At 41.2% G+C, this 21,229-nt stretch overlaps 1 protein-coding gene across 1 annotated transcript in view; it reads left to right on the top strand.

Annotated features, from left to right (window-relative positions):
• Positions 1-1,476: 1,476 nt before the first annotated feature.
• Positions 1,477-21,229, top strand: part of PLA2G4D (phospholipase A2 group IVD) — a 47,506-nt gene continuing 27,753 nt past the window's right edge. Inside the window, exons 1-10 of the mRNA XM_019496470.2 lie at positions 1,477-1,585; positions 4,870-4,942; positions 7,515-7,651; positions 7,944-8,075; positions 12,476-12,516; positions 14,461-14,503; positions 15,084-15,147; positions 16,129-16,265; positions 16,845-16,958; positions 20,212-20,249. Coding sequence (XP_019352015.1) covers positions 1,553-1,585; positions 4,870-4,942; positions 7,515-7,651; positions 7,944-8,075; positions 12,476-12,516; positions 14,461-14,503; positions 15,084-15,147; positions 16,129-16,265; positions 16,845-16,958; positions 20,212-20,249 — 812 coding nt within the window. The 5' untranslated portion in view covers positions 1,477-1,552. The remainder of the gene's footprint in view (positions 1,586-4,869; positions 4,943-7,514; positions 7,652-7,943; positions 8,076-12,475; positions 12,517-14,460; positions 14,504-15,083; positions 15,148-16,128; positions 16,266-16,844; positions 16,959-20,211; positions 20,250-21,229) is intronic.

Consider the following 21,229-nt stretch of genomic DNA (forward strand, 5'->3'; position numbering starts at 1 on the left):
CTTTTAACATATTATTTTTAGGAGAGAGAAGGGCTTTTTTTTGTATATCCTTGGGTTGGGTTGGAATAGGGAATGCATACTCATGAGGACTGCTGATGAGCTAAGGTCCAATTTTAACACTATCTTAGGAAGGAATTTTCCCTGGCCTGCAGCCATGCACATCCTTGGGACATGTACTCATCAAATCTTCCACAGCAGGCTACAAAGCATCCAGTCAGTGGCATATGGATGTGAGACCCACAAATGAACCCAAGTGCTGCAAGGTGTTGGCACTGGTGATTCTGAAGTTAGCATGGATGCTGAACAATTTGTAAATACTCAGTATCAACACTTGTTTCAAGAGCAGAATTGTTTAAATAATTGTCATTTTTACTTGGTGGCTGAAACAAAGAACAGGGGAAAAGTTTTGTTCAACTCTGTTTTTCATTTAGTGGGGAAAAATTATTTTGGGTTAGTCAAAATTTTGTTCTCGGGTGTTTTTTGTTTCAACTCTGTTTTTTGTTTTTAAAAAGAAAAAACATCAGCTTCCAAACACTACTTTGGTCTTACAAGTGAAACACTTTGAAAAAAATGTAAATGTCATTGACAATCCCTTGATCTGAGGATGATTTTTACCATGGCTCATTGGTGGGTCTTAAGGTGACTTAAGGGTTCAATCCTTGAGCCACAGATCCATCTGCAGAAGTTATAGGTCTTTCTTCAGGGATGAGTAGTCAGTAGGCTGGGATTCATTTCTCTTTCTTTCCTCTGCTCTCTCTCTTATGCTTTGAGGGTAAGACAACCTTAAAATGGGTGCTACTTGGTTACGGTTATGGTGCCACTGAAGTTGGTTAGCAGCCAGCTCTTCCCAGCTCTTGATTTGGCATCTGTTTTCTTGAGTTATGCCTTTAGTTGTGTGTCCTTGTAGCATGTGCTCTGGCCAGTGCAAGATCTTAGGCCATAATTAAGCTGGGACTGGAACATTTGTTTTAGAGAGTCTAGTCAGGCACCTGCATGCAATGTCTGGTCTAGCAAAGTTGGTACCTGAGGATCACCTACTCAGTTCTGGTAACTTTGGCTTCAGCAAGGATGCTAACAGAATCATCATTATACAAGAACATAAAATTGCAAGATCCAGCTCTCATAAGCAGGAACACATATATTGACCAGAAACACTGTCAAAACGTTAAATAATCCTCATAATATCTATTTGAAAAAGGCAGAATATATAGTGGTTAAAATTAAGTCCAGGGTTTCACATTGTAGCAAGTCAAAGACGGGACTCAGTTCACTGAGACCTATCATTAAAATGTAACATGCTCTTGGTAGAGCTTAGCAGCAAACCTCTGCTATTTATATACATACAAGAGAATACCCCCCTTTTTTTTTCCTTTAGTTATTGGTATAGTCATAAAGAGGGTGGAGTTCTGCTTCTATTTAAATTGCAGCTGTTATCCAGTGCCTGTTTTTGAAGGTAACATCAAACTAGAATAGTCTCCTTTAACTGATTTTTTTTTGAGGGAGTTGAAGTTTTTCTGCTTCTAGATCTGATCTACTCACAGCTGAGACCACAATGTCTGCTGGACCATCAGCAAGTTATTCTCAGGTAGTTTTTTTTTAAGCTCACTAGAAAAATATCCTTTGAGGTAAAGATTGCATTTGTGAGTAGAACACGTGTACTCATTTTTGTGTTTGCTTCAGAGGGAGTTTTTACAAAATGTTAGTTTTTGTTTGATAAAGCCTATATTACATAAGCCTTTTACATAGGCCATGAACTTAATGGAAGTTAGTCAGGTTTGGAATTGTGTTCTTCAGTGAAAGAGGTTATTCTAAGTTTTCGCATGGAAAATGAAGTGTTTTTTGTTCTTTGCAAGCTGCAATTTGATAAATATTGGCAATTTGATTCAAGGAATCTAGTTCTAAGCACTTGGAGGACAATAAGGTGATGATCAAGAATAGTCAACATCAATTCATTAAAAGAAAGGCATGCCTGACCAACCTGTTTTCCTTCTTTCAGTGAGCAGTGACTTTAATATGCATTGATTTTAGCACATAGTTTTAGGCACTATTTCCCGTCACATTCTCATTAGTAATCTAAGGAAATACAGTCTAGATGAAAGTATTGTAAGGTGGATACATAACTGGTTGGATCATCATGCTTGGTAAGTAGTCATCAATGGCTAGATGTCAAACGGGGAGGAGATTTTGAATGGGGTCCCCCAGGTAACTGTTCTAGGTCTGGTATTTTTTAGTATCTTCACTAATGATTTGGAAAATGGGATTGAGTGCATCCTTAGCAAATTTGCAAATGACACCAACCTGAATGGAGTTGCAGACGTTGTAGAGGGTAGGATTAGGATCGATAATGACCTTTATAAACTGGAGAACTGGTCCAACATTAGTCAATTGAAATTCAATAAGGCAAAGCCCTGTACAGACCGGAGATAACTGGCTAAGCTCTAGTACTGGAGAAAAGGATCTGGGGGTTACAGTAGAGTGTAAGTGGGAACAGCCTGATCTTGTTTCAAAAAGGTCAATAGTATAGTGGGCGATATTAATAGAAGTGTCACTTGTAAGTCAAGGGAAGTGATACTTCCACTGTATGGCAATGGTGAGTCCTCTATTTCCAGTTCTGAGCATGGCAATTTAAGACAAACGTGGACAAATACCTTTGAATCTTGGGAGGCTGAAAATTTTAGCCTGCCAAGGGAAACTGGTGACTTGAAGAAAGACTTGGTAAGTCAGAATTACACAATGATGCTCTGACATTGAATAAACTCATCATAGCTGTGGTCCAGCTGTATTTCTAAGATACCAGAGTAAGAGTATATTCATCTAAAGAATGTTTAGCATATTGCCTCTTAGGGGAGAGGGCCTAGTGTAGTAGTTATACTACATCCCCTGGCAGGCAAGCAATTTGAGTCTTCTGAGCAGGTGTTGATGGATTTATTTTGAAATTCTTAAGGAGGGCAGAAGTTTTGAGAAAGCCATGCACGGTTCTTACAGCAATGCATTAAACAAATGGCATATATTGCTGATGAATTACGTAAATTCTGGAAAAGAAAACCTAAAAGGGAAGGCAACTATGTTCCCTGGAGATGGGGAGCCAGATAGACAGTACAGAGCCAAGAACACATACTTTAGAGAAGATAATTTCCTTGGATTTCTATGTTCCTGAATAGCCAGGCAGGAACCAGCTTTTAATGTACTTGGCTTTAGATTGTTACTTAGCTCCGCAGCCCAAAGGAACATGTTTGTTGTTGTTTTCATCTGTATTATACTACATACTGTTTGCTTTGATCCACAGCTGCAAGAACTGAGAGTAGCTTTCCCAGGTTGGTGATAGGTTAGAGTAACCTCTTAGTTGATAATGTTACATGTGAGCCCCCCTACCCCTTCAAATATGGCAAAGGACTGGTGGCTGACCCCAGAAATTATTTTTCTAATCCTTTTTAATTGGTAGCAACACACAGACACACCTTCCTAAGTACACATCAGCAAATCAGTTATAGTTATTACAGAAGAACAGGGAATCCTTTTCATAATCACCAGCACCACCACTCTTTCACAGCCAGGATTTCTCTTTCATTGTTTATGTTGTTCATGCACCTCTGTCAGAATAGAGCTGGCTTTAGCTTTTTTGCAAAATTGGTCAGTAGAACTTTGTTCTTTGAAACTCTTGGGAACAAGTCCAGACTGGAAAGATGTCAATTAAAGAAGAGTTATTTCTCTTAAGTCAGTGGTTCTCAAGCTTTTTGGACTCTAGGCACCTCTTATTGGACTCACTAGTGGAATCCCTCACTAACTTTTGTGAATTGAATGGCACTCGGTTTAAAAAACTAGTTTATATTTTATAGTGGTCACCTCCTTACAGAGGATGGGGTACGGGATTGGCCAGATTGGGTCAGGGGAAACCTGAGACTGCACTTGTCTGCTTATCTCCTCACACCTCTTTGCACCCTTCAAAGGATCCGGTGGCATCTCAGGGGGGAGGCACAGCATTCTGGTTGACAATCACTGTTCCAAATTAATGTAGTTCCTGCGATGAAGGAGGGTATCATATCTCCTTCCTTCCCTTAGCTTGGTTCTGACTTGCTAGTACTTAATACTTTTAAAATCCCTTCCTTATTCCTAATATTTCATGGTCACACAAACAGAGTTTAAAAGTTCACATGCACTTTAGCTTTTTGTGTCTGTGCATTGTATCTTTTAGGAAACATACCATGAGTTAGCATAAATACATAGAAGGCATAAACTCCAGAAAGTTGCTTAGTTTAGTGACTACTATGAATATTTCTAAAGTCATACAGACGTCAATCGAGGAAAGAACTTAAGCTTCTGCTTAGTTTTAAACATCTTGTCATAAGTATCCTTTTTGTGAAGAGTGAAGTTCCCCTTGAACTGTAGGTCAGACTCCAACATAACAGGTTAGGAGATGTAATCAATAAATTTCCCAAATTAAGCTCTAGAGGGAACTTTTTAGCAAGTAAAATTGACTTACCTAGGGAGAATTACTTGAAAATGTTCATGGCTACAGGGTTTGTACCTGTACTGTTTACTTTCAAAATATGACATATTAGCCACCATGAATGGTCACTGGACATTGTATTTAGCTTTCGTTGAGAAGACATCAGCACTAGCAGCACAATGCTTGGTCATTTGGCTGTAGTGTCACCCTAAATGTGAATGCCTGCTCCTTAGTTACTTACTGGCATTTCACATTCTACCCACCTGACATGCAAAGTGGGCATCTTTTCTCTTCCTTGTTTATTTCAGAAAGATTTAGTTGTGTGTTTAACAGTATTGTTTTCCTTTTTCCTACTTTACCACAAAGTATAATGTAAAGTTTGCTACCCAATTCAGTATGAGCATCCTGCATTTGTTTTGCAGGTAGATGCCTTTCCCACTTCTTTGCTTTTTGTGAAAATTGTGAGAGCCAGAAATATGGTCAAAGCAGATCTATGTGAGTACATTTCTTGTTCCATCAGAATCCTTCAGTGTTGGGGCTAGTATCTTTTTAAAGCAAATAATACTCTGGAAAACAAGGGAAGCTGAAGAAAGGTATAGAATTAAAAAAAAAAATGGGAGTACCAGATATTACAGATGAATTAAAGTGTTATGAAAGATATGGAGAAGGTATGCAGTACAAGGAAAGGGAGCTGAATGAAGTGTAGAAGACAGAGAAATAAGGGAGACCCAATAAGGTTAATTAATAGAAAAAAATATAAAAGTCAGGTAGACCTTTTGGCCCCAGTGGTAAGTGTTGAGCACTAACTTCATTGCAAGGTGAAAAACATTAAGTGCATCAGAGGACAGAAGACTCTGCCTACGTGTTTGCTACATAAATAATGAATGTGGGTGTTTCTGCATCTAAGGGTGAAGTTATATGTTTTGTTTAGACCATAATAATGGCACTTAAAATGCATGTGTCTGCATGTTAAAGCTCATTATTAACTTATGCCAAGTATCTCAAACTTATGCTGAGCTTCTTAATGTTCTCTCATTTCAGGTGAGGGTTAACTCTAGGCTGTGCTACTTAGCTCATGTTAGAATAACTTCAGTCTGCTCCACAGGGATAAAATGAACAATCTGTAATCCTCCAGCATCTCAGGATACACTGCTCCCAACTTCACATCCCTTACACAGAGCAGGGATAGAGCCCAGGTGTCCTGGTTCCTAGTGATGACCTTGCTCACCAGTCTCAGCTATACAGGCAAGAAATGGTATTAACCGTTAGAGAGCAGATAGAAGTGACATTTTTCATGCAATCGGGCCCCTGAAAGAGCTCTACAACCACATAACACATGTGTGTGGCTTCAGAGTGCTTTTAAAATGGCTGATTGTGCAAAAAGTAACCCTCATTAAATCAAGTAATAAATGAAGGTGCTCTAAATTAGTAGTGCCTGTCACAAGGAGGAGGCTAATTATCCCCTCCCTATGCAGCCAGCCAGGGAGGGAGGGGGAGAGCACGTGTTCCCCTGCCTGCCTGGAAACAGCCATGTCTCTGAGCTGACTGACATTCCCCCATATGGGGAGGGTGCCCCCTCTCCACTGGTGCCATGGGGCATTAGGGACAATTTCTGCCCCCCCCCCCCCCCCCCCCCCCCAGCTGCAATGCAATTGGTACCTAGCTGCACCCCTGCCCGGAGATGCTGTAACTGACAACCAGCGGCAGATGAACTGCAGGGTGGTATGTGAGCTGCAAGCTTGCGTGGGCCCAGCCAAACTATACCTGCTGGGGTCTGGGGGAGTGCCAGACTGGGTCTATGAAGCCTTGGGGCTCGCAGGCCACCTGCCTAGCCCGCCTGCCACTTTTTGATAGTAGCCTGAGCCGGCACTCTCCACTGGAGACCTGGTTGACTGGCTGGCTGGCTGGCTGCATCTGTGTAGGTGGGTTGGGGGGAGGGGTGATTGAGCCAGAGATCATGGTGGGGGGCCCTGGCTGGGTCCCTCCCTAGGGAGGGGGGTCCCTGGTACCCACTGGCACTGGATCTGGGGGCACAGAAGACTCCAGACCACCCCTGCCCACACAGACAGCTGGCCAGGGGCTTCTGGAGCTCTAGCTGGCTTACAAGGCAGGCAACTGAGCCCTCATGCACAGGAGCCACATGTGTGTTAGATTTTGATGCTGTAACTTTCAGTGCTTTATGTAAAGTGCAAAAAGTTACAGTGTGATCAAGGTACCCTTACAACTTCTGTAAGTGTCCTTAATGAGTGACTGCTTACAGCATGTTCTAACTTTAACACTGCTTAACCTTCTACAGAATTAGTCTGGTCTAAGTGTAACATGTAACTTCACTTGAATTGCAAGTCTAATGGTACTTGAGACTGAAGATTCTTATCAAGGTAAGATTGTAATGCTAGGAACATTATAAGAGGAAGGGAAAGAGAAAGATTTGGGCCTGAAGAAACATACAGAGTGTGTATACACTACAGCTATAAAGTTGCTGTAGTGATGTGTGGAGGTGCCTCAAGCTAGCTTTAAATTAGTTAGATCAGGTTCTGGTTGGAGTCTAATTATGGCAATAGAGACCTCAGCCCAGGCCAATAATTTGCCACAAAGGGTGCGTGTGGGGTAGAAACTGACTTCCTCTAGTAACTCTTGGCAGGTGGCTTGATTTGAGTGACTTAGGTGCTTTATTATTTATTTCAATGCACTGTATGCAATCCCAGGCATTCACTGTGTATTAGCATCCCCTCTTCAAAACTGGAAATTTTCTAGATTTAATGTTATTACATTACGTAGTTTCATTAATTGCTAGAAATATAATTAGTTCATTAGATTCCTGGTTAAAAAGTGTTATAAAATTGAATTAAGGCTTATAGAAAGCAAAGAAACTAATTAACCCTAAAACTCCTATATTTTTGTTGTATCTCTTTTCCCTTTTCAACACAATACTTGGTAACTGCATTTTCTTACCTCAACAATGGCTATGCTAATTTAAAATGTGTCTTTTTAGCAGGCACTAGTTCTGGAACACTGATGGCTAACTAGAAAATTGTTTTAAATATGTTATCTTTTTTTTCTGATATAGTGAGTGCCACTGACTGCTATGTAACCTTGTGGCTGCCAACATCTTCAAAGGAAGAGGCCAAGACCAAAACTATCTTGAATTCTAATGAACCAGAATGGAATGAAACCTTCTGTTTCAGAATCCAGACCCAAGTTAAGGTAGGGAAATTGACTGATCTTAGATCTTCAGGGGTCAGGTGGTTTCTACCCAGGTACTATTTATCTAGATAATGTTGGTAAAAACTTTTTTGACCTACCAGTTAATATCTGAACATGCTTATTTGTTGTTTGGTCAAAGGCATGACTGCATCACTTTAAAAAATGTCTTTGTTGTCCTCCACAGTAATTATCGTTAAATTCAACCCTGCAGAAACCTATCACAAAGAATTTGTCATTTTCAAATGTAATGGAAAACAAAAGCATACTATTATTGAAAATCTCTCATCTCTAGAACATCCTGGAACTGAGAGTCTATGATGAAGATCCACTCACCAAAGATGACCTTCTCTTCACTGTTCTCTTTGATGTGGCTGAAGTCAGACTTGGAGAAAGAGCCTATTCAAGCTTCATTTTGAATTCAGAGGTAGAGACTGAAATTCCAGCCAGAAATGGGTAGGGCTATCATTTCTCTACCTCCTTTCCATTCCATGGGTGCCTTTCTTATGGCTATATATGGGAAATATCCACAGAGAAGGACTTTGTGGTAATGATGGGCTTTAATTACCCAGTTGTTTGTTGGAAAGCAATAAGGAAGAGAGACAGTTTATTAAGTTATTGGACTGTATCAGGGACAACTTTTTGTTTTGGGAGGTGGAAAAAAGTTTCATAAAAGTAGTTATTTTAGAATTGGTTCTCACTAATAGGAAGGAAGGAATTGAAAATCAAAGTGGGAAAGTCAAGTTTGGTGGGAGGATCATGAAATAAGCAAGTAGCTCCTGAAGCAGCCAACCATGACACACATACTTGCAACCACTGCCACAGATCATGCGGATCTCAAATTGGACTATTCAGTCAAAAGACACTGCAAACCATCTGCTCATAGGCTACAATATCCACCATCTCTTGCAGACAAAAGGATGTCAATCAACCAACCAAATGATCATGAAGTACTAGAGTTTTTATTATTCTGAGGAAAGGAAGGCATGAAAGCAACAGAATAAAGGTAGTAGAATTTAGAAAAGGAGACATTGGAAAACTTGTGAAATTGATGTAAAGAGTCTTGCAAAGATAGTCTAAGGGTAAAGAAGTCTAGGTGATTTGGTAGTGGCTGTTAAAGTATATTAAATAATATACATTGGCAAACTGTCTTGATGCAAAGGAAAACTAGAAAACATTGTAACCATGGTAAGAGACCATTATCAAAGCATCAGGAGTTCTCTAGTGATCTGAAAATTTAAGCAAGAAACAAACAAACAGTGGAAACAGTGTCACATAAGTAAGGATAAAAATAAAGGTATAGTACAAGCATGTCAAATTAAACAGCCTAAAGTACAAAATAAGTTCCAACTGGCAAGAAGCATAAAACAACTTGAAAAGATTCTGTAAGTACAGTGTAATTCAGAAGAATACAAAGGGACATGTAGATACTAGGGCTGTGCGAATCTTCGGTCCCTGATTCGATACGGTGGAGATTTGACCTGATTTGGTGGCTGAATCTCTGAATCCGAATCCAATCAGGAGACCCTTTAATCTCTCTGAATCGAATTGGAACCCTTTGAATCGATTCAGAAAGATTCAGCGATTTGGACATAGACACAGCTTTAAATGTTTTTTTCTACGTACCTCAAGATACCAGGCGGCTTGTCAACACTGAGATGCTGGGGTGGATGGAACATCCTACAGGAGCATGGAAGGCTCCCCAGCGTGCTCATTAGTAGACCCAGAAATGGACCAGAAGCACTTCCAGTCCACTTCTGCGTCTGCTGGAGAGCATGCAGGGAGGGGCCCCTGCACCCCCTTAGCTTGGCAACTGGTGCCTCCTGGATCTGGGGGGACACCCGAGGTCCACCATGGCCAATCACTGAGCTGTGGGGTATAGGAGAGGCTCACCAGCAGACCTAGGAGTGGACTGGAAGTGCTTCTGGTCTAGTTCTGGGTTCACTGCCAGGCATGGGGGGGGGGGGCCTCTGCACTCCCGTAGGATGCTCCATCTGCCCCAGTATCGCAGTGTTCATGAGCTGTGCCTGGTACCTTGAGGTATGTAGAAAAAACATTTAAAGCTGTGTCTGTCTGAGTCAGCATTGAATCTTCAGATTTGGATTCAGCCTAATTGAATCAGGGACAGTGATCCAAATCAACGAATCGAATCACTGTCCCTGATTTGGGCTGAACCCGACTCGAATACAACCCATTTCACACACCCCTAGCTACATTACTAAAAGGAAAAGAAGACTCGATAACAGATGATGCAGAGAAGGCTGAAGTATTTAGTGCCTCCTTTATTTCAGTCTTCACAAAAAAGATTAAAGGAGGACACCTTTACCTAACCACCTGATAGCAATATGTAAATGGCTCCAATAACTACAATAACAATAAAACATATGACAGTTTTCTAACTGAATTTAAACTGAAGGTTGCAGACTTGTGCTTTAAAACATGGAAAGTGCGCTGTGGTATGAAAATTTAGGACAGACAAAAGCTCTGTTTCTGACTGGTGGAAGATTTCTATAAGCTACCTTGTAGAAAGAGTCTTTGTCATCAAGCTACTGCCATTTTTCAGTACCTTTAGGCTAATCCAAGAAGCAGGGTGCTGGAACAAAGACAAATCATTATGGAAGTCTGTTAGCAAAAATCTCATTGAAGCAAGTTTCCTTTGCAGCTTATGTGCTGAACTTAATGTTGAAGATAGCCAACTTCCCAGAAAATGAAACTGATGCAAACCTAAATCCATCTCCAAATGCTGACTATGAATTGGAAATAGATTATAAAAGAAGTTCAGTTCTTGATGCCAGCATGCTGCATATGTCTTGCAGTAACAATAAAAACTTCAAAATCAGTGAGTTTCAGTAAAATTTTGGGCAACTGTCATCTTTGAAAAATTGTATTCAGTTGCACCTATTTGGCAAGTAACCCACACTAAACTAATGGGCTAGGGACAGATATTAAATATAAACCAGTTTAAGTGATCAGAAACTGGTTTAAACTCATTTAAAGACATTCAGTGCACATAAGCCAGTTTGAAAATGGCTGAAACCAGTTTGAGATAAACCTTGTTTAATGTAGCATCAGACTTAACTGATTTGGCTCAAGCCAGTTTATGCATAATCTGTCCCAGACCCCTTGCTGGTTTAAGTTAAACCACACTCCCCCAGCATCCCAGTATACTCTCTGGGCTGGGCAGGGCTCTGCTCTCTGCTCTGGGCTGGCCCCTCCCCTCTGCTCTCTAGCCGGAGCAGGGGCAAGGCATGGCCAGATGCTACCATGGCCCCTGAGCTAAATTTCTCCCTCTGTCCCCTTTCTCCACTGGCAAACCCTGCGGACTGCAGCTGGGGTTTGCCAGCCCCAGCCACACTTCCACGACTTGCCTGCAGCCAGGCAGGGATGGAGTTAATTCTTCCCTGTCCCCACTCTCCTCCGGAACCCCGGGGGTTTGGCTTCAGTCTCAATCACCTCACATATGTGATGGAGATGTAGTTAAGGGAAGTTGCAGACAGCTTCACCAAAGAATGTAGAGAGCTACATTTATATAAAGCAGAACCTGTAAAAAGTGAGAATACCTAAATAAAGCCTTTCTGAATGCCTGGCTGTAAGGAGACACAGGATTATGTAAGATTTATGCAAAGCTTTCTCTTGTCTTCCTCATTTACATTTTAAGTTTGATCAAGTTGTGTATTCTGTGTTTTACTGGGCTGTATCTTAGCATAGGCAAAGATTTTTAGTAGTTCCTTGTTGTATGCTTTGCAAATTGTTGTGTTCAGTATATGCTTGCTTCAGAGAGAGGACTTTTTTCCCACCCCTACTCCTCAGTCTGGCAGCAGCTTCCCCCCTCCTCCCCCGATGGTGTCTGGCATCCCCTGTGTCCTGCTAGCTCCAGCTGGTGCCTAGTCATGTCTCCTCTGCTCCAGGAGGGATGGGTGAGAGCCTTAGAGGGCTTTTTTCTTGCCTCCCCTTTGGCAGTGACTGGCAGGTATGCTCTAGCATCTGTGCCTCCCCCCGACTTCTGGCTTGAGCCGCTGCAGGCGTGTGGCTGCATTTCCTGGTTTAACAAAGAATGTCTGTTCAGTTATTAATCAATTTAAGCTCAGCAGCTTAGACTAACCTGCAAAGAGTGAATCAATTCAGGCTCAGGATTTTTGACGGTCTGTCCCTAGCCATTATAATCATCTGAGGATGTGAGCTATTTAAGTATTTAGTTTTGAGTAAGAGTACTTCATCTGAGAAGCAGGTTATAAATGAAAATAGAGCACTTATTTTTCTCAACTTAGTACTGATGAGGCATTGGCTGGAATTCTGTTTCCAGTTTTGGGCACCACTCTTTAGGAAAGATGTAGACAAATATTAAAAAGTCCAGAGGAGCTTAACAAAGATGAAAATAAATTTAGAAAACATAAACTGGGATGAAAAGCTGGAGGGATTGGGTTTGCTCAGTCTAGAACAAAGCATGAGGGCTTTTCTATAATGCTGAGGTGGGCACTTCCAGCAAGGATCTAGAAATTCACCAATCAGCTACTAAGCTCATTCTTAGCACCTCTTCTTAAGTTATTTGTCTCTGGCAGGTGACCTTTTTGAGGTTCCTTCCAGTCTTACATTTTAACATTTGTACACTGCACGCCAAATGGATGACATTAATGAAGCATTTTATATTTCTGTGGTCATCTCATCATTAAGTGTCTTTCTCATTTTATTTTTATATATCTTTCTTTAGCCCTTTCTTTGGTAACTGTGTGCCTAACCAGATCTGAGTAAACAGTCCTTCGGCCTTTTATTCCATGGGAAGCTTTCTGTTCCCCAACTTTAATTTCTTGCCTTTTTTTCTATTTTTAGAGTAATACCGAGCTGGAAGTGGAGTTCATAATGGATGAAATGTAAGACCTCAAAAGTGGATGAGGGAGGAAAAACTGTTTTTGTGGGGCACTTTGGGCTAAAAGATGTGTATCAGTAGTAGGCTTACAAGGAATGTGTCATCATTAGCTTGCTGACACTTTAGTGCATGCTGATATAATTATTTTTGATGATGTAGCATGACATAATTTGGAAGCACAGAAACCAATCAAAGTCCAAATATGAAACAAAACAGTTGAGGACAGAATATATCAGGTTGTCTATAATGCTGTAAGTCATAGAATTATAGAATCATGGAAAAGCAGAACTGGAAGGGACCTCTAGAGACCATCTAATCTAAACATTGCCTAACGCAGGATTGTTCCTAGCCAAACCATTCCAAGCAAATCCTAGTTTAACGTGTTACTAAAACGACACAGGCAACCCTGCCACACAACAACAAAGCACCATACCCTAACTTGCCACAGCTAAATTAGGGAACAATGGAATCCAATGTCCTCCTGCTGCAAAGGTTGTTAAAATCCTTGCTTTCTAAAAAGAATACTTTACATTTGCATGGTTGGGGATGATTTTTAAAAAAAACAAACACATGGGCTTTTGCACAATAGATATCTTCTCCTTGCAGCTCTTTCTTGATGATTGAGTTTTGAAATGCTGAAATGTAGAGCAAGAAAGGAGGCATTTGCAGTGCAGCAGCAAGTAGGCAGGCAAAGGCCACATTTAGGCTGTGTATTACCAATGGTCTCTCTTTAAGGTAAAACCATTTTACCCCATATAGCAGCACTACTTGCTGTCCAAATGCAATGGAACTTCTCCCAACTATAGTGCATACAGAATATATCTATGTTAAGCATGTCTGTATTTGAGGCCATATAGGGACTTGGAATAAGAGCAAACAGTTTGGAGGCCTGGAGTGGTTGTTTGAAATAGTGAGCAGATTGGAACGATCAGTAAAGGAGTAGGGGGAGTCAAATGTATGGGTATGACCTGTGCTTACATGTGTAAAATAACACTCAGGTGCCTGTTTTTCCAGCACTAATGATCTTTTAAAGGCCAGAATGAAGGTGCAGTCATGGTGCTTTGCAGAGGGGTGTGTGTGTGTGGGGGGGGTTCCAATTCATCTTCCTCATGCTCCAGCACCAGCTGAAAAAACCCCAGATGGAAGTCCCTCCACTCCTCTCTTCCCCTCCTTTTTTGAAGACAGTGCTAGTAGCAGGGTTTCCTGCCCCTGGTGCATGTGGACACAAGTTAATGAAGGCGGTCTGGTTTGGAACACCTACGTCTGAACCCTCATGTAATGAGGATTCAGATTGTTGCAGGATTGGGCCCTTTTAAAGTGCTTTGCAGCCATGCACTTCTGTAAGGGCACAGCTGTAGAGCACTTTGTCGCATAATGCGTCCCTTGAAATATAACTTTTGTCTGTGACTTGAGTTGTTTGTATACAATGCATGGGGAGTCAAGCCTTTTGTGTCTCAGACAAGTCAGGTTCTTTCTTAGCACACATTCTTACGTGTTACTTTCTCAACACCCAATTGCCCTCGCATATTTTATGTCATAAGAGATGAAAGAAACAGAATTAACATTATTAAAAAAATATAGAATGATATCTCTAAAATGGCAATGCTGCTGAATTCTGTTTGCTATTTTTAATGAGCTCATAACTGATTATAGAATTATTTTATACACTCATAGGACTGGAAGAGGCCTTGGATCCTCTAATCCATATCTCTGCACATATGCAGGATTCCTAATCTATTCCAGATAGATTCCTATCCAGCCTCTCCTTGAAAATCTCTGTCAGAGAGATTTTGTGACTTCTGTACACACATTATTCCATTGTCCAGTTCTTACAGTTAGGAAGTTCTTCCATACAGCAGACAATTCTCACTTCATTAAAAAGCAAAATAAGAGTGGTTGAAGTTTGTAATGCATTTGGCCTGTTGTGAAAAATGTTCTTTCCCTCCAGATTGGACCCTCCAGAAAACCTCATTACGAATGGCATTTTAGTGGTAATATTTACATTTTTGATTGATATCTTGTCTCCTCTCATTCTTTCTGAAATACATTGTAAAAAAAAATGTACTTTTGCCTAGAAGGAATGAGTGATTTGCAGTGATGGCATCCTGGGGGTTAAACTTGAAAGAGATGAAGAGAAATATCTTGCTTATACAACATTTCAGTGGAGTAATGGTGGGTCTCACCCCTATCTCTTGGACAGAAGAGTTTCTATCAGAACTCATTGTGTCTGGCTTTATCCATTTATTTTTTACTACTTATATTTTTAGTTATATGTCAGACTTTTTATCATGATGCTTTCCAGTTATATCAATGATTTTGTTGTCAATATATCATGAATTTGCCTAGGAAACAGCAGACGGTCTGAGCAGCTACCAGAACATGAAAGATGTATTATTTTACATGTGATAAAATGACATAATTTTAGAGGACAGTGTATTATTAGCTGTCCCAAGTTGTTCTAAATATGGAATGCAGTTAGGTTCAAGATACTAATTGCCAAGGGGGTGGTTCCATTTCAATAGGTAACGTTCTCAGTAACTTGCATCCCTTTTTAAAAATTGTTTGTCACAGAGCCGTCCACTTTCCTGTTTAGAAGTTTCTGTGACCAAGGAAAGGAGTCCAAAGTGTTTAGAAGGTGTGTATCTCTGCAGACCAATGTGAAAATGATATTATACTTCACTAGAGAAAGGCTCCCTTGTTTTTAAGGATTGTTTTCAAATAGTAATTATGGTACCAATGATGTGTATATATGTGCATGTGTAGGGGAGAGAGAGAGAGAGAGAGACGTTCCTCATTGCTTTTCCATATTAACGCCACTGTCTCTATCCACTTTTGAAATAGCATCAAACATACCTTTTAGCAGGAAATTAAATGTTTGCTCTCCAGATTGACAAAAGTTTTCGTTTTTAAGTAATGCAGATCTATTGCAGAGATACAGTGGTATCTGAATTCATACCTTGAATTTTTACTTGTTTAAATTACCATTACTTGTAATCACTTTCATGACATTTCATATTTTGACATACTATGGGGAAAAAAACCCCCAAAGTCTTTTTAACTTGCACAATCTCTCTTTTCATTTGTGAAAAACTTCACAGAGTCCTCTGGAGGAACTTTCCTGTGTATGAAGATGGAAAAATACTTATCTGATAGATGGGCTTTGGGAGATATGTCAATCATAGTTTCATAGTGCCAAAGGCCAATGAGGGCTTGTTAGGGGCATAGATACTTAGCTTATAGACTTATGACGAATTTTTTCTTTACCTTCCTCCATCATTTTGGCTGTTATCACTGTTATCATAGACTCATAGAAAATGAGGGTGGAAGGGACCTCAGGAGATCATCTAGTCCAACCCCCTGCTGAAAGCAGGACCATCCCCAACTAGATCATCCCAGCCAACGCTTTGTCTAGCCAGGTATTAAAAACTTCCAAGGATGGAGAGGCCACCACTTCTCTGGGTAACCTGTTCCAGTGTTTTACTATCCTCCTAGTGAGAGAGTTTTTCCTAATATCTAACCTCAACTTTCCTTGCTGCAACTTGAGACCGTTGCTCCTTGTTCTGTCATCTGCCATCACTAAGAACATTCTCCATGTTTGTTTGACTTATATCTGCAGAAGAAGATAAGCTTGAGCTTAGAGTGAAAGGGTCATATGAAGAAACGCAGAAAACCATACTGGACTCTGGCTTAGTGGAATCTTTCTTCTTCCACTACCCCGCATACTGGGAACCAGAACTGAATGCCCATCTGCAGGTAACATATTTACTACTTAAAAATTCCTCCTCTGATTTACCACTAGCCTATATATAGACAGAGGCATTCTATAAAATTCTTGGTGACAAAAAGGTGCGAGAGTCAAACAACTGTAGTCTTTTACCCCAGATAGGTTTGGTGAAAGCTTACCTAAATTAATTTGCTGTCAATTTTTGTATAGTTTTTGTTTATAAATAATTATATACATTTTAATTGGTAGTGTTGGAGAGTTGTTGTAGCTGTGATGGTCCAGGAAACAGGCTGGAGGCCAGGATTTTTTGGGTGCTATTTTTTAGTGAACCAATTGCATGGCTGGGCTACAGTTGGACAACTTTTCGAATCCAGTTCATTCTTCATCAGGTTGTGTGTAATAAAGAAGAATTCACTGCATTCTACATTTTCTTTATTATTTAGTACTTTATAATAAAATTTGTTTTGTTTCAATAGTAATAATAATAGAACACAATTTTATTAAGGACTTTTGGATCCATTAACAGAAGGATGTCATATGTGAATTCAAGATGATTTTTTCATTTCCAATGCATTTTGCTTATGGTCATAATGCATTAAATTTTTCAGCACTGGTCAAGTGATGATGGGGGAGATGGAAATAACTCCACTGCATCCTTGATTATGCCTCTGAAATTACTTCGTATGGAACAGGAAGTGAAAGTAATTCTTCCTATAGTACATGTAAGTGCTTCACCTTTTTAACTGACTACTCCTTGTAGGTTGCTGCCTGTTACAATTCTTTAGTACACACACGGTAATTTGGAAAGAGCTGTGTCACATATAAAGGAGGCTAAGAGATTATTGAAGGTATCCTGGTAAATCTTTATGGACAATACAGTGTCTAGGGTGGTTTAGTTGGGAACGATCCTGAATAATCCTTTAATAGGGAGTTGGACTAGATCAGGGGTGTCAAAAACATGACCTCTGGGCTGGATCTAACTTGCAGAGCTTCTCCATCTGGACCTTGCTGGGCTAGGATGTTTGGGGTCATACCTAGTGGTGGACATGGCCTGCTGCAGAATCCATACCACACCTTACCCTGGGGCCCCAGCAGATGTGACTGCTGGCAAGTGAAGGCTGTGTGATATAGCCCTCAGTTACCCTGTGGCCACCTGGCCTCACCACTGTCTGCATGCCTCCAACATGGCAAGCTGCATCTTAGTCCATAGCTGCTTGTCCCACTGCCCCACTCCACCATCCTTATTAAACTGTAAGATCTTTGTTAAAAACAATTAAGTTACCTGAACTTGACTATGATAACTTTTCCAAACCAGTGACAAGTTAGGTAAGTGTTAGAGAGGCAGGCTCCAGCATAATATCTCATCGCTTGAGAGATTTTCCATTTTTACTGTGAGCTCTCTTCTTTTTCCAACATATTAAAAGAAATCATAATGTATCCATCAGAGCATCTAACTTGAACTTGACCACAAAGTCTTTGCTCCATCTGCAATAGTGTTAGTTAGTTAGTTTTTAACTACTTGTTTTCCCAGCGCTGTACCATCTTGATAAACTGGAATTGTTTAGTTCAGTGGTTGGCAACTTACAGTCTTTGGGCTGGATCTGGCTGGTGAAGGTTCAATGCAGCACAGGGGCTCTGTGGTACAGAGCTGTGCCATGCCACACAGTCCCTTTGCATCTCTCACTGCTGCTCTGCAGCATTTGCACTTCCCTTGCTACAGAGGGGGCAGGTATCTGCAGTGAGGGTGAATACAGGCAGCTGACTGCTCTGCGGAGCATAAACTTCTGACCTGCAGCCACAGCCAGGTGGCAAGCCCTGGCCTGTGTAGGCAAAAGGACGACAACCCCAGGTTTAGATCCTCGATGTCAAAACTTCCACCCTGACTCACAAGGGCAGCAGAAGGGAAGTCAGGAAGGCAAAAAGCCAGCAGAAACATAACTGGCAAGGACTCTGTCCTGGCCAATCCTTCCTTCCCTTATACCTTCTTTTCAGGGTCCAGGGTGTGGTAGCGAGCAACACACAGGGGCAGAGGCTGCAGTTTGCTACTGTTGCTGAGGGGAGATGTCTCCTTAATTTTTGCCACAGACACCCATGTCAAGCAGTCAAAAAAGCACTTGTTTTCAGAGGTAAAAAAATGGAGTGACCTCCCCCCAGCAGCTGCAAACTCCACTACTGCTCTGGAGTAACATTTCCCAGAATGCCTTGCACTTACTGTCATGTGCTTCTGTACCACTGCCTCTCTTTTCCTGCCAGAGCAGAAGCTGGAAGGTTTCAGAAGAGGGAGCAGGGACAAGAGGGTGAGGGGGCCTGCCTCCCTATAGACAGTGCCTAGGTTCATGCCTGCCCATCCTTATGGTCCTGAAAGGCAGTCAGAAATGACAACGATAGCGTTATTGTGGTTTAAGCACTCTGACCCATGTTCCAAAAAGGAAGTGCTTTAAGCTGTTTTGTCTGGCAACGTTACCAAAGTTTGCTAATGATACTGTATGAAAAATTAAATGTGGATACTGAGGCATGTATCTACACTGCTTCTGTCCCATTCTTGAGGCTACTACTGAAGAGCACAGCCCTGCCCATCCAGTCTCACTCTCACTGCGCAAACCCAGAAACAAGGTGGTGTAGATGCTTTGGACTTGGTGTCAAAATCTCGGCGTTCAGTTTGTTTGGGAGTGGTTGTGGGGACATGTCCAGAGAGTGGCTTTACTATCACATTATTAGGTTAGATGCATACAAGTAGGAAGAAGTATGTGGCGGCTACATGAGTGCTGGAGATGGGGTGTAGATGTTAGGGGTGTGCAAAGAGGGCCCTATTCGATTCAGATTTGGCCTGAATCAGGGACAGTGATTCAATTAATTGATTCAGATCACTGTCTCTGATTTGATTCAGCTGAATCCAAATCTGAAGATTCGATGCTGATTCAGAGAATTAGTGATTTGGACATAGACATAGCTTTAAAAGTTTTTTCTACATACCTCGCAATACCAGGCGCAGCTCATGATTGCTGCGATGCTGGAGTGTGTGGAGCATCCCACAGGAGTGCAGGGGCAGGCCCTCCGTGTACTCAGCAGCAAAGGTGGAAGTGGACCGGAAGTACTTTCGGATCTGCCGGGGAGTGCACTGGGGGGCCTCCCCGCACCTCCCCCTGGCTTGGCAATTGGATGCAGGGGGACCACGGGTGCCTCCCCCTCCCCCCCCAACACAGGAGGCACCAGTCACCAAGCCGGGGGAGCACCGGGGCCCCCCAGTGGTATTTATAGCTGAATATGTCTTTCTTTAGATCATGTGGTAGATTAAGAGAGAGCTTCTTACAGCTGTTTCATACATTTTTCAGTTCCTAGCAGATCAATATAGGGAGCATGTGCTAGAGCAAAAATTATACACCGGTAAGATATGATGGTCCCTGACTCTGTGATATAAGCACCAGAAGTCCAGGAAAAGGAAAAATACATAACCTATTTTGTGGAACTCAACTAATAACCAGCACCAAGCATTCTCTTTAATGAATTTAGCTTCCATAATCTGTATGAGCTGAATGCCATTTTTAAAATCTTATTTAAAGACATTTATTTAGGAGTTCAAGAACATGGATTGTTAGCAACTCCCTCAAAATAGTCAAAACTTTAATATTACAATTTTGAACTGTCATGCAGTGGTGACTAGTTACAAATCAAATGGTGATATTTCTGTTCCCATTAGAGATATATAAGCACTTGTAATACACATGTGCATTTAAAATTTGTGTGCTTATTATCATCCATGTGACTTTGGAAATCATTCTTTGTGAGTGTTCACATCACTGTAACTTGATAACACAAATGTTTATAAAAGGTAGTAACTATACCAGCAAATTGTAGTAAATATTTGCATACATTTTTGTAGTACTTGTCAGGAGCACAGTTGGAATTTAGAACACTCGTCCCTCAGAGTTAATCTGTAAGTATAAATTGTAATTCAGCTAAATTCTCCATTCTTAGGAAGCAAGTTTGGAGCTGCAACTCAAGACACAGGACTGGTAAGACACGTTTCTTAATGGTGTTCTTTAAGGAGGCAGCAGACCATTGCTCGCTGGCCTTTTACATCTATCTTCAAGAAGGCATGCTCCTGTTGTGGGAGGGAGTGCGGACTCATGACTAGAACTTGGATTCTGGTTCCATTTCTGAATTACTTTGTGACCTTGCACAGATCACTTAGTTCAGCTCTCCTGGAAACGTATGCCTGATTGTGACACTGCCAAGCTTGTCGCACTATGCTGGGCAATCTGCCTTCTGAACCAGAAGCAGCATGGGATATGGCAGTGTCACTCAGCAGTACTAATTAGCTCGCCTGCATTGCAAAGATGGTAAATCTCTGATCTGAATGTCTCTTTCTTGTTTTTCCTATCTATTAGATGAGAATGATAGTAACCTGATGATAACAACCTTTGTAAAGCTCCTTCAGGTACACAGATGCATAGATGGAAAGTATTAGCAATATCATCATCACTTCCTATAGTCATTTGTGTGTCTTGCCTAGAGAGAATTCAGCAATACTTTAACTGGTATAGTAAGATGTTCATATTACTTATCATTTGTACATTTCCTTTCAAGTTTAGAGGTTTGACATCTTTGTGTTTAGGCATGTATGTGATTCATCTAATAGCAGTGTCAGGTTCAGTGTTATGTAAAAGTGGTAAGTGTTTGCCTCTCTTAATAGAGTGGCACTGTCAATGTCCTGTCACTCCAAGGGCAGGAAATTTGCTGAAACATGTTTGAAAAGTCCGTGGAAGAGGACCATTATAGGGGAAGGCAAAACCCTACACAATCCATGTTGATCTGGCCATGGGGTAAAATTTCTTCCTGATCACAAGTGTGGTTTTTGGTTTGACTATGATTAGAGAAGCAAGCCCCATCTAGCCAGGATCCTCCAGGGTAAAGTCCCAGCAGGAGCACTGACATACCCCAGTCACAATCCCCAACCTTGGCTGCAGATAACATCCAGTGCTTCTGACTAAGG

The sequence above is a fragment of the Alligator mississippiensis genome, chromosome 2, assembly GCF_030867095.1.
Source record: "Alligator mississippiensis isolate rAllMis1 chromosome 2, rAllMis1, whole genome shotgun sequence".
NCBI classification, from domain to species: domain Eukaryota; kingdom Metazoa; phylum Chordata; order Crocodylia; family Alligatoridae; genus Alligator; species Alligator mississippiensis.